Source organism: Cladophialophora immunda, assembly GCF_000835495.1.
Source record: "Cladophialophora immunda strain CBS 83496 unplaced genomic scaffold supercont1.3, whole genome shotgun sequence".
Lineage (NCBI taxonomy): Eukaryota > Fungi > Ascomycota > Eurotiomycetes > Chaetothyriales > Herpotrichiellaceae > Cladophialophora > Cladophialophora immunda.
In genome coordinates this window covers 5,319,796-5,334,011 of record NW_015622543.1, presented here as the reverse complement: position 1 = coordinate 5,334,011, position 14,216 = coordinate 5,319,796, and the positions used below count along the sequence as shown (strand labels likewise).

The following is a 14,216-nucleotide window of genomic DNA, read 5'->3' as shown; positions in this document are numbered from 1 at the left end:
CCGGTCTGTAGAGCTGCGCACACTGATAAGACTTGCGAACCCCAAGGACAACATTCACGCCACTTTTTTTGTTAGGGAGAAATGCGGCTTATTGTCAATAGTAGGGACCCTCCAAGGGGAGATGGTTACCCGGATTAATTGCGCGACAATTATCTGCAAGGACTACTACAGACGCTCAGGGCCAACTCATGAGCGCTCTGACTCCCGACAAATCATTGTGAACTTAAGAACAGCCAGGAATTATATCTAAGCTGATTCGTCCTCAAAGCCCATCATTCTTTGAAGTTCTTCGTGGTGAGCGCTTGCCCGCTAGCATTTCATCAATGGCACCATCCGCGAAGGACAAGACGTCCAAAGGACTGAAGACCATCTCCGTCGCTGAAGTCGTTAATCATCGGAGAAAGGAAGATCTATATCTTGTCATCCATGACAAAGTGTACGATATTACAAGTTTTGTCGACCACCACCCGCAAGTCTTCCCTGTGGCTATCACTCATTTATACTAGAAATTGCTAATTTCAGCCGCAGGGGTGGGCAGGAAGTCCTTATTGACATGGGAGGAGTCGACGCAACCGAAGCATTTGATGAGGTTGGACACAGCGAAGACGCACGACAGCACCTCGCTGAGTTCCTTATCGGCAGCCTGAGTCGCGAGGTATGTACCTCCTAACAATTCTATTGAAGTTGTAGCTGAGAATTTGTCCATGTATCTCAGGCTGGAGATGGAAGAAGCCTGGCGTCATCCGGGAAGGCTTACAAGAGCTATCATGATTCCCCTCCAAAGAGTAGCCCTTCGGTTTTGGTCAGGATCATACTCGTACTGGCAGTCTCCATAGCGATTTTCCTTGGATGGCACCAGCTTCTTTCTTGAACGACAGTGGCCCCGGGCAGAGTCGAATTTGGAGCATTTCCGGTGGATACTGGAGGTGGTCAGAATTGAGCACTGACGGATGCATCATATCTGCAGTCGGATCGTAGATATAGCATACCAGACAACTGTCGATTGTTCGTTCAACCATAGCCCCTTGACTTTTATTGAAGTTTGTAAATGTCTCAAGTCTCCAACGTTTTCAGGTCTTGACGCCATATCCATTACATGGAGGCCCCTGGGGACTTTTGTCCGTTGCCGATCTCGCACACATACTATTCAAATCTGGCGTTCTTTCCTTTCAATAACGTCTTTGAATATTGTCGAATCGCCGTCCTATACGCCAGCTGACGGATATCGTAGCAAATTGAGTTCTAATGTTGTCACTGTCGTCCCTAATTCACTGTGGCTTATGCGATCACCTCCTTCCGTGGACAACTATAGGGGTCAAGAATGGCATCGCGGATTCCGATGACATATTCAGTGGGAGTCGAAGATCGAATGTGGGCGGAACAATGGTGCACCTAACACGGTATACCGGGATATTATCCAGAGGCAATGCGTTGAAGGCAAAGGCGTCCACTGCTGGAAGCTTCCCTACAGGCCTTGACACCGATGTTACGGCCAGTGTGGCAAGTTGGCAGTCTCTGCTCCCACAGCAGTAAGGCCAGAGAGCGCATCAGAGCCTTGGTCGATTCGCATTACAAATTGGTGGATTGTCTCGTCTTTGCTGCCGGTTTCTAGATTTTCGCGTTCGGAATCATTTGGCCTAGCCACGGACCAACTTTCTGGAAGTAAATTCAAACAATTAGCCCGGCATTGCTCGTGGGGACCTGCGAACGATAACATCATATATTTTGCAGCGACGATGCAGTTGTTAACAAGTTTATCAACCCATTACGAGGAGGAAAAGTGTATATGCACCGACAGAACGTCTGATCAGCGAAGATGGCTAAAGAACTACCTTACCTCTATCTTGTCGTCCTGGTGCTGGGAGTCTATGGATTCTACCGACTTCTCCAGGTAGGCAAGCGAGATCCAAGGATGCCAAAGGGGCCCCCTACACTGCCAATCTTGGGAAACTTTCACCAGATCCCATCCACTGGAATGTACAGACAGTATGTGAAGATCCCTTCAGATGATGTTGGCACATGACTGACATTCCATAGGTTCCGGGAATGGGCAAAAGAATATGGTTCAGTATTTTCACTGAAGTTTGGGCCTTCCAACATCATTGTCCTCTGTGATAGAGAGGCCATTCACGAACTGCTCAACAAGAAAGGCAGCATTTACTCAGATCGACCCACAACATACGTCGGCAATCTACTGACTAAAGGAGATCATATTGCAATTTCTCAAGCAGATGCCCTCTGGCGAGAAAAGCGAAAGGTAATTGCGCATAACTTTTCTCCCAAAATGCTTGACGAGAAACATTTTCGAGTTCAGGAGGCCGAGTGAGTCTCGATTGGTTGAGTGTAGAGGCCCGAACGCTAATTTGAGATCAGAGGCATCGTTTTGATGAATGACCTCTTGACAAATCCGGACGGATTTTTTAATCATATTCGTCGATATACGGCTTCGGTGGCAACTACGTTAGTTTACGGCCAGCGAGGCGCTACCTTCGACTCCTTCTGGGCTCATGTCAGTGACATTCCGCGTGTTTCTGATGGAATCTAACAATGATTTAGGGTGTTTTCGATGTCATGGCCAAGGTAGGAAGACACAATCTCAGGATTTTCCTCAGCTAAACGTGCCAGTGGACCGAATGTATGGAACCGGGTGCCAATCCCCCGGTAGACGAGTACAAATTCCTTCAGTGGCTTCCTGCAAGTTTCGCGCACTGGAAGAAGCGAGCGATACAAGCAGGAGATACTATGGACGCGGTATGGGATCGAGCACGCCAAATTATAGATACACGGAGAACTAAAGGCAATCACCGCGATTGCATCGCCGACCACCTATTGGACGAGTATTACGAGAAAGGCTTCCCAATGAGCCAACATGCCTTTAACAATCTTATCGGAGAACTGGTAGAGGGCGGTGCTGATACTACGGCAGCTCAATTGTTGACGATGGTTCTGGCTCTTGCCCGTAATCCTTGGGTTCAAAAAAAGGCGCGCGAGGAGATTGATCCTCTGTGTGGAGCCCATCGATCACCTGAGATGAGCAAAGACTTCGAAAAACTTCCGTATATCAACGCGATTGTCAAGGAAGGCATGCGGTGGCGTCCAGTGTATGTATAGACTAAGTCTTCCCTCTTTTACCCATTCACTGAACTCAGCGGTACAGTGCTGTTACCGCACTCCCTCACAAAGTTAGGCAAGGTACGCTTACTACCCACCAACGCGCGGCCGGGATGAAGTATCTAATCTTTCGAAAGATGATTATTACAAGGGAATGCTTATTCCAAAGGACTCTACTGTCTTCATTCCCACTTGGGCCATCCATCACAGCCCGGACATCTATCCAAACGATGAGGATTTTAACCCCGACCGATTCTTGAACTACCCCAGGCTCTCAAGCGAGTACGCTGGTAGCGCTAGTTGGAAAGACCGAGATAAGTTCATGTATCCATGATTATAGAACAATTACTAACTTAGCTATCACACCATTATGGGTATGGGGCTGGTCGGAGAGTATGCCCTGGAATGCACTTGGCCGAACGAAATATGTGGCGGATTACCTCCAAGCTACTTTGGGCTTTCGACATCAATGAACCAATCGACCCTAAGATCGGCAAGACCATTCCGCTCGATCCGAATGCCTATAATCCAGGTATCACGCAAGCACCACTCCCATTCCAAGTAAGGATAACACCTCGAAGCCCAGAACACGCCGCTGTGCTTCGAAAGGAACTTCAGAGTGCTTTGGAATTCCTGGCCCCCTTTGAATCGAACGAATAATGGGATATATATACATGAACGACAGGACCTCTGCATTGGATAAACAAAGTCGTGAACCATGAGCTTAAGACGTGAAGCAAGGGTTACGTTCACGGCAGAAGTTTCAGAGCAGGGGATATTCTCGGGTTCTGTGGTTACAGCAATATTGTACGAGACGCGTCATGGGACTCGCTTCATTCAGACCTTCCTTGGGGAATGCGAAAGAAAATCAGATAGGTGTCCATACCTGGCAGCGAAGAACAGAGGATCCAAAACTCCAATGAAGTCCGGCCTGGTCAACCGATGGTGGTTCTTCACTTTCCCTGTTGTGGAGGCACGAAAGAACTGGCTGAGATGCTTGAGTCCCTCTATCTGGAGAAAGGACAGCACTTGCATACCCTACACCTACCATGCGGGTACGAGAGCTGCATAGTAGAAGTCGGTATAAACCATAGTTTTTATCCCCGCGGGACAAGGCTGTCGTCGGAAATTCAAGCCATTTCTTGCTTTGCAACTGACACACGGAGCAATTTTATGCCCTTCGGAGTAATTTGCCCAATATATTTATATCTCTCTGTGATGATCTTTTCTAAGATTGGTTCAAGTCCTGCTCTAACTACCTCGTTTGCGTTGACCAACATTTGAGCAACGCTTCCATCACACTTCAATTGGCTAGACTAGGTACTGGATATTGGCAAAGAACACAGCGACAAAATATACTGTTTGAACTTACAGATATGGGCCGACTGTACAACTGGGGATGCGCCATGGTGGCCGGGTCCGGCAGTATGCTGTACGGATATGATGCAGCGATTATCGCTTCAACGTAAAATCTTGTCTGAAGATTTCAAAGAGTACGGCTAATCGTGTGACAGGTTCGCGCAGACCGGATTCATAGACTATTTCAGGCCCAGTGCTACTGTTATGGGGTATACCCTACCCAGATCCGATTCCCTATCGCAGTCATGCTTGAGCTGACAGACTCCTTGTAAAGCGCGATAGGGTCGAGCTACTTCGGAGGAGTCGTCGTTGGACTCATCATCATCACGATAATTGCTCAAAAGCTCGGTAGAAAGAGATCTATACAGCTTGGTGGCCTGATAGGTCTTGTCGGCGCCATCATGCAAACCGCGGCGCAAGACATGGCAGTGTTCTTTGTCGGCCGGGTTGTTGCTGGGGCAGCCTCTGGTATCATGCTGACGACGGTCAATGTGTATCAGTCCGAAATTGCACCACCGGCGGAACGTGGCGCCATGGTCGCGTTCCAACTTCTGGTTCTCTCTGGCGCAGGAGGCCTCGCTTCGTGGGTAGGCTTCGCCTGCAACTTCTCTTCCAATGTCACGTTCTCTTGGTGCGCACAAGACAAAGACCAGCAGTGAGAAGGGTCGAGGTTTTCTAACGGCAAATAGGCGCTTTCCCATTGCTCTTCAGATGCTTCCAGCGATATTTCTGATCATCGGGTGCTTTTTCATCCCATTTTCCCCACGGTGGCGTAAGTGAGACTCATCAAGAGGTCATACAACGGTCGAAGACATGGATGCTGACAAAGGGTCTTCGCATTCACTAGTGATATCACAAGACAGGCATACCGAAGCTCAAGCCGTCCTGAAGAGGTTGCATGACAACCACAAAGATCCACTATTCTGGGAAAAGGAGTACTTGCAGATATCCGCACAGCTTGCGGAGGAGGCCAGAGAGAAAGCCAGTTCTTCTTGGCTTCACATGCTCACCAATAAGCGTGAAGCCAAAAGAATCTTGGTTGCCGTGGCGGCTTTAACTCTGCTGCAGACGAATGGTGCCCAGACTATCCAAGTCTACCAGGTACGTTGATGGTGTTCGCGGACGCGAGAGCCAGGATTTAACCTTCAGCAGTCAATATTATATCAAAATCTGGGCTTTTCCACCCGGCAGACCTTGCTGATGGCTGGGATTTTCCAGATCATATTGACGGTGGGATGCCTTGTAGGTCTGCTCTTGATTGATCGAATCGGGCGACGACTTCTCTTGCTTGGCAGTTTCGTTATCCTTTCCATATGCCTGGGCATATTTGCAGGATGCACTGCGAAATATCAAGCCACCGGAGAATCGAGTAAGTATTCTATCACACCGGAGCCATCCGCAACTAACATTCGCTGGTAGGCTTTGGAAAGGGAGGCGTGGCAATAGTGATGATTTTCATCTTCTTCTTCGGATCGGTGTCAGGGGCACCATATGCGTATGCAGCAGAAGTCTTACCCACCAAGAACAGAGCAATCGGCTTTGCTATGGGGCTCTTCTGCTCCAATGCCATCACCATAATTTTCACTCAGACTGCACCTATGGCGTTGGAGGCAATCACCTGGAAATTCAATTTTGTCTTTATATGCTGTAATGCCTTCTTCTTTCCCATTGTTTGCTTCTTCTTTCCAGAAGTAAGCACCATTTCCCCCATTTTTTCCTCAACGAGACTAATGACTGACTTCAATAGACGAAAGGGTTGACACTGGAGGAAGTAAACGCTGCGTTCGGCGATAAGGTACAGGTTGAAATGTCTACAATGACGGACGGAAAGGCCGTGGAAGAGATGGTTGAGACAGCGAAGTATGAGCAGCCGTTCAAGTCAGCAGAATCTGCTTGATTGGTGTGACACTATCTAAAAACTCACATATCTCTTTATAGAGAGCTTTAGGCTCCTGCTTATATAGAAGCACGGAAGTGCTAGACAGTTAAGCTATCTACCCATAAGATAGGAGCGAGCTACCCGAGAATTCCACATCAATAGCCTGCATATGAATATTCTTGCCGTGATGAACTCAAGTCCTAAATTGTGAACTCGCACGGTCCACGCGGTCGAGCCTTTGTGCCTCACAAGATGAAGCATAACTTCCCAAAAGGGGCTTGCCCATTGACTGGTAGCCGTCATGGACATATATAGCCTGGCCAAGACTCAGTCTGCTGAAGTCTCTCAACATTGAACAAGAACCTTTTTACGAGCTCCGTGAGCGCTTCTTCTTCACAAGCTTCTAGACAGACAGAGTGATAGATGACGGAAATCCTGAAAAATCTTTTGAATAAACCGCTCAATCATCGGCAGTCACACCAGAAGCCAAAATACTCAGCGGCGAATCTTGACCTCTTCGAGACCTGAGCATCTCGCCACTTAACGTGAGTCGTGACTAAGCCATTCTGAGCTGTGGCTGTTTGATCCTGAGCACCGCTTAGCGAGCCCTGAGGCTTACCCTGGGCAGCCTGAGCATATGTAACCCTGAGTGCGTAAAAGGGGCCCATAACTTGGCCCCCGGGTTCCCAGTTTCTGTGTTTCAAAGCTTTGAAGGGCCATATTCCAGACACTCCCGCTCGGGTTATACTTGGCGCACTCACGAGGCTGCTTTCCGGGCCAAGCTTTTGCCTGCTAAGCCTTTTCTCGAGTATCGAGGTACCTAATGATCAGCGACCGGTGGGGCAGACTTCGGTGTAGCCACCAAATGCAGTAAAGGCCCCTCTTTTTATTGAGGCTGAGTTGCTGAGAAATGTGATACTAAGCTTCATCAAGTCCTGAGAGAATTTGTTGTTCGTTTCAACTGTGCAAAATAAGCTAGTCAATGGCCTGAGGGGCAGGCTGGAGTGTTTGCTGGCCGCCACAGGGCAGTGGTTGCAAGTGACTCTACGACGATGCTCAGCCAAAGTGATATGAGCGGCATGTCGCTCGGGCTTGCCGGTATGCTGTCCACGAACAGTCTATACCTCAATACCAATGGTACCTGCTTCGAGGCTTTCGACGACTTCCCTGGGTGAGAAGTTGCTTCCGGGGCTTGCCCTTGTCCCAACGACCGCAGTTTCCCTTTCTCTATTCGCGACACGAAACCACCACTATCAAGGCCACTTCTTCGACCTTGTTCAAGACTCCAGATCAGCTGTCCAAGTTGTCGTCCAAATCTTGTCTCTAATTCTTGCTATGCTCCAGCTATACGCACTGAGGAAATTGTTCGCGTTGGCAACTCGACTTCTCTTGCCCGGACGCAGGTTGTCTCTGGAGACTCTGTCATTGTGGGTAGCCATCAGTCAGACAAAACTCGACAACACCCTTCCCATGGGCTATTCCGTGCCAATATCTGTCTTGGTAGTCCTCACAGGCCTTCCCTCGGCGCTTTGGGCAGGTGCGCTGACACCCATCTTGGCCATGGATGCGCAGCTCACTGGGATCATTTCAATTCCCCAGTTCAGTTCTCGCTCCCATTCAGTATGGGCATCTCAGTTCCAGATCCGCCCACTTTACAACAATGTCACGAAGGAGTACGATATGCAAGTCTGGAATATACTGGACAACTGCACTGAGATCCACGATCTACGAGGCACCATCCCGACTTGCCCTGTACCGGCACTTCAAGGACCCCTCCTTGCCAGCGCCGGCTCCGCAACAACTGTAGACGTCAGCATTGCTCGAGTGCACTCGAAAATCGACAGTGTAAGCTGGGCATACTCTGGGCGGTCCTACGGAGTAGGGGCCTCGATAGGACAAACCGGACCTACCTTCAACACAAATTACAATGCCCTTGTCGCGTACAGCTATCAAGAACTAGGATACCGCACTCACGTCGAGTGTCTGAAGAACGGCTCCTCTGGCGTTGCACTGATACCAGTGGAGACTAACGATAGCGGGAATACATGGTATGTCCTGTCAGGTGCGTTACCAAACGAACCTCCGGGAACTGTTGAGAACTTTGGTCTTGCGAGCCTCAACAATAATCCCTCGCTGTTGACCTGGGCTGCGCGATCTTACGAAGGAAATAACATGGTGGTTATAGCAGCTTCAGAGAAGGATTTGGACCGCTTCAACCAGACTCAATGCTCCATTACATTCACTCCGACCATTTTCGACGTTCGCGTTAACATAACCTCAAAAACCGTTCGGGTCGAAGAGGCGGAAACTGGCACGGAAGCCGAGGATTTTGAGCCCACCGGTGACCTGGTATTCGGCACGGTTCAGAGTCTCAACCTCCTGGGCCGAATGAGCAACTCGTTCTATACTTCCGTCCTAGGCAATGCGTTGCTATCCAATGTGTACAACATGGAATTTCAACGGAACAAGTTTTCTACGCAAGACAACTCCGTGTTGCTAGCTGCGGTTGAAGAATCCTACGCTGCGATGATTGACGACATACTAGTCGCCTATGGAGCTTCACAGCTACTCAATGCACAAGATACCAAGGAAACGGTCGTTGTGGGTCAAAGGCAGGCAGTCCACATTGGCAAACACATCTGGATATACTTCACCTTGGCATTCAATGGCGCGATAGTGCTTGTGTTCCTCTTGGAGTTAATCAGAACCAGATTTTGGAGTGGCCTGTCGCGGTTCGACTATACAAATATCAAATGCACCATTACCGCGGCTTCAGCAGGTGGAATGGCCATCGCCAATAAGATCGTCTGCGCACCGGACAGACAGGGCAAGCAGGATGGAGAGTCCAGCGTCCAGCCGTGGGACGGATCTCCCAGCGATCCAGCTTTTGAAAAGACTATCATCGTCTTCAGCGAGGGGTCCGCAGCCTCCACCGCCGGGGGATACGGTGGGACAGGCATTCCAACACTAAGATTGGCATCTGCACCATCGGCCGCAGCGAGATTACTCGAAGACTAGCACTGCGGAGGCGTTCTCTTTCGTCATCCAGGTTCACAGATGAAGACTTTCATAAATTCAGACGAGCCAATGCACATGCTTCGAAAGAGAAACAAGTAACAACATCAGTCATTCCGATTATTGAAGGAGATGTCACCGATCACAAGTACGTTGCGGGAGGAATCCCGTTCACAAACCTCGACCATCTCACAGACGGCACCCTGGTGCCTGGCAATCCTGACCTTTACCATGGTGCGCGCCCGGAACAGCTTAATCGACGTGTACGCGCTAAGTTGAGACACCATATTATTCCTTCCACGCAGGATGACCTTCCTGTAGCCCCAAATTTCTTCCTCGCAGTAAAAGGGCCGGATGGCTCAGCTGCCGTGGTAAAGAGGCAGGCTTGCTACGACGGAGCCTTGGGAGAGATAGGTATGCATAGCTTAGAGGCATTCGGGCAGGAGGAACCATGCTTCGACAATAACGCTCACACAACCACATCAACCTACCATGATGGAACCCTGAAACTATATACCATCCATTTTATCCGGCCAACTATCCCGGGCCTTCAGCGTGAATGCTATATGCATCAACTGAGGTCTTTTGCCATGACTGATACAGTTCAAACGTTCCGAGAAGTAGCCTGAGCCTACAGGCATCTCAGCGAATAGGCCAAGGAAATGAGGGATGAGGCAATCAGACAGGCAAAAGGAAGACCTACTGACAGTCAAGATCCTGCAGTTCTTGTCCATCCGGATTTCGACCAGACGTGCAGCTCTAGGAGTGAGTCTACATTTGGAGGAGTCTGACACCTTTCACCAATGCCCCCACACCAGCCGTACCGATGTGTCTACCGCTAAATTCGATGACTCGGACACATCATCGATTGAACCCTAGCTCGATTCCAGAAGCTCTTCCAAACGCCCGAACAGGCAGTCCAAGGAGTATTCATCGTCCTAACGGAAACGACACAACGCTGGTACCCCTGACGATGGATGCAACTAATCACCTTCCGTTGCTTCTCTTGTACGGGACAAGACAAATTACAGATGAAAAGTTTCTTTTGCAGACCGATGTGAATCAGAAAGATCGAGACACTTCCAACATATCTCTCCTAGACCTGACTGGCATCTGTCCCTTCTGCAAGCCATAAGCCACTTTTATTGTCCATTAAAATTGAAATTGGCGCCATCTGTAGGGGCCAGCAAGCAGAGTCGTTCTACATTGAAACTCGCGGCATATCTGACCTCGCATTTCGTATCCGTCCATTCCAGTGTCACAGGTGGACGCCAAGCCCCGCGGCTTCATGATCTTTTCGACCCTGTGGCGGCTTCTTACGACAATCAGGACAGTCAAGCCTGCTGAAGTACCCGCAGCTTTTTGCCTTGCCACTCGTCTTCTTGCCATTGTTTCCTAGAGGGTTCACCTAAGATTCTACTCTGGATGTATAAAGTTAAAGCTTTGACTGGTGTGATGTGTACGATATTGGCAGCCAGTCTGCACAGCCCTTCTTGTTGCCTTCTGCATCCTCAATGGCGTTTGCCATGTGCCTCGCAAAGTCTTGCAGTGAGCGTAGGTCGTACGGAGAGGCATCAGGGTTGTCTCGCACAAATATATTGAGCCTTATCAGTGGAATGTTCCTACCAAAGAACTAAGTCACACACTCATTCCAGAGATTTACCTGTTTATCATAGTTGTTCTTCGTTCCCGGTACAATTTTCCGGAAACTCGGTTTACCATCAACGATGCCGGTATCTCGTCAAGCGCCCTTTTCTTTGGCTTTGCGAAGAGTTTCGCTGGGGATTTACTTTTTCCCCATTGCGAGCGGACCGTTATGACGAGATCGTAGTAAATGCGGATGTAAGGGAAAGGGGAAGGATCTGTGAGCTTAAGTGAAATGGAAATGAAAAGGAGGGGCAGGGTGAAAGGGAGACGGGAGAAGGCACGACCGAGATAAAGAGCAGATTAAATGATAGAAAAGGCACGACATGCATAACGTTCGGATGGTCATCAGGAGAAAGGGTCGCTCGGGTATGAGGCAACATAGGAAGCGCGATACATCTTACGCAAACGGAACAGGAGTGTGAGAGATTGCGTCCACCGTCTTTGCAAGGAGTCCCAATTTCGAACCCTAGGCCCTAAAGCTATACCCTCGTTGAAGGTCGCGTAAAGCTTTCACATACTCGAAGAGATACACCTACCAAGCGAAGCAGGGACCTATAAACGGGACTGAGCACCGGTGATGAGAAGGATGAGGAGGGTGAGCAGCGGCTTGAGCAGGCTGAGCCGAAGTTTGAGCCAGGGCACCTGATTCCTGAGTAAAGCGGCTGGCCACAAACCAAAAACGGTTGTCAAGGCCAGTTGTAGTGTCGCCGTTGAATACCTGAGTATACGACTTGATTTTGATGACTCGCCTTGATAGTGCATTTGTATCACGTACGGAGATCCTACACTGATAGGCTATCTTTTTCTACTAAGGTGCCTAATAGTCCGCCAGGACTGGCGCGATATTCTGTCTTTTGTTGAAAAGCAATGGATTGAGGCACTATTCCTGGCCATTCGAGCGGCATGGTAACCATTTCTGCCAAATACATGGAGAAGTTTTTCCAATGACCGGTGGATCGGTCGATTTTGGCGCATCGGGGCAATTTTGCACAGAAGCCCTGGACAATTCTCCGGTCAGCAGCTGTCAAGGTACATATATTGGCCTCGAAAATCTTCCGACAATCTTCACACAGTGTCTAAGATTCGAAGCATAGGCACGATGCAGGAGACTCACTCAGTGTAAAATTCTGTGGTACCGACCGTCTGAGCACCGGTACAGCGTCATAAAAGGTGCTGAATTCCCAGAGAAATCAAAAGTCCACAGGGCAGTGCCCCGACCAGGGAGTATCGAGAAGAAACGCTTTGACACGGTCCTCGTATGGATACTATCCAACTCGCTGACTTTGGCTCCGTTGGAGGCAAAGTTTTAAGCCCTGATACACTGGCGCACGTTGTCCTACGCACAAACAATCTCAGGGGCATGACCGAGTTCTATCTAAACTTTCTGGGAGGCACGGTCACGTACGGCAATGATATCATATCCTTTATAACATACGACGACGAGCACCATCGTATCGCAATTATTAGAGTACCCGGTACGAATTCCAAAGCCCCGACCAGCGCAGGACTAGAGCACATCGCTTTTACCTTTCCTACATTACCGGCGTTACTTCTCGCCTACCGACAACGAAAAGCCCTCGGCATCTCTCCATTCTGGTGCGTTAATCATGGCCCTACAACATCTATCTATTACAAAGACCCCGACGGCAATAAGATCGAGACCCAAGTTGACAATTTTGACAATGTCGAATCCGCCATCGATTTCATGAACAGTAGCTACTTCGCCGAGAATCCAGTTGGCACTGATTTCGATGCAGAAGAGCTATTGGAAATGATCAAGGCGGGGGTGCCAGAGTCCGAATTGAAGAAACGAGCTGAGATAGGACCGAGAGAACTTCCTAGCTTGGAAGCTATGTAGGATTGTGATATAATATGCAGTGGAATTGTCGTTGTTAAGCTTTAGCTCTAGGGTAGCGCCAGAGACTCGGAGGATACTTTTTATCAACGTTTGCTTGCCCTTCATGTTGAAGACCGTGCCTTTTATTAATCTACGTATCTCTTGGAGGACTACATATCCATGTTATTCCTATTTCTTCAAAGAAGACTGCTAGAGAACTTAAGAATCCGGGCCAGGGAATGTGCCAGAAGCATGGTGGCGCCCCGCCTAACTATGATGGAGTCCTCCGACTGTCAAAGAGTGAAGGTTATAGTGTAAAACAGTGATATACGTAAATGTACTCTAGGCGCTGTACCAGTGACAGGTTTGACTGATCAGGACGTTGGGTAGATAGGAGGATCTTACATATGAGTCCAGGCTGTCTACACACCCGTTTTGGCACTTTGAGTACCCACGCCAGTTCGATCAAGTCGAGGCAACCAACATCGTGGATGATTGTGACTCTAATAATTTCCACATTTCGAGCTTTTGGGCACGGTAAACTCGTCTTTTTTGACCGAGAACTCGCGACAGCAGTAGGAGAACCCGACAAGTACGATCATTTTCGCAATGTTGTTGAGCAAGGAGCTCAACGTGAACAGCATGATTTCTAACCAAAGAGCAATAATTCTCCGGACTTATTTGTGACATACTGACAGTGTTTTCGCAACAGGTACAATCTTTGGTTCAAGGTGATATGTGGCAAGCATGATAGTTTCTGAAGCACCTTATACACTTATTAAAAAAGCACCAACGACCTGCCACGTAGCAAATTGCAACCGTTTAGAAGAACGGTGAGAATTCGCTCAACGAAATTGGAGAGGACACTACATTCTGATTTGCGGAGTCAACCCTCTTTTTTCCTGTCCACTCTCACCGCCGCAGAATTGATCACAAAAAAGCTGTTCGGCAGGTTCCAACACTTCCATTTGTCGTTATTAAAGTACTCACGGGCAAAGAACTTGTGATCTACGCCTTGTGCTTCGCGAGCAGTCTCAACATAAGGACGCCTAGCTGGTCGGTGCAGCAAGGTTTGCATGCTAAGGGTATCTAGTCTTCCTACTCCCCCTGGCCGATATGAGCACCCCCAAGTGGCAGGGTCAGACTCAAACGGGCCTGGAGTACGCTCTGTTTTGTGCCGAAGAGGTTCTTTGCGAGAAAAGGGGAGAGGCGGAACGATTTGGTGTTGCGGACTAGGTTGGCGGCGAAGTAAGATAAACCACAACTCGAGCAGCTGCAGAAAATTCAGATGATCAGCGGTTGCTCTATCACAAGATTGTCCGTCAAACATCTACGTCTGGAAAAAGCACGTAGTCGGAGAACGAGCAG

General features: G+C 49.0%; 2 protein-coding genes across 2 annotated transcripts; both read left to right on the top strand.

Moving 5' to 3' along the window:
* Positions 1 to 7,456: 7,456 nt before the first annotated feature.
* PV07_06207 (uncharacterized protein) lies at positions 7,457 to 9,514 on the top strand. Its single transcript, XM_016393162.1, has one exon. The coding sequence runs from the start codon at positions 7,484 to 7,486 to the stop codon at positions 9,365 to 9,367; it is 1,884 nt and encodes a 627-aa protein (XP_016250681.1). The 5' UTR covers positions 7,457 to 7,483; the 3' UTR covers positions 9,368 to 9,514.
* Positions 9,515 to 12,269: 2,755 nt separating this feature from the next.
* On the top strand, positions 12,270 to 12,869 carry PV07_06206 (uncharacterized protein; the record flags this gene model as incomplete). The annotated part of the gene is made up of 1 exon (XM_016393161.1): positions 12,270 to 12,869. One exon carries the CDS (start codon positions 12,270 to 12,272, stop codon positions 12,867 to 12,869), a length of 600 nt encoding a protein of 199 aa, XP_016250680.1.
* Between the last annotated feature and the right edge of the window lie 1,347 nt (positions 12,870 to 14,216).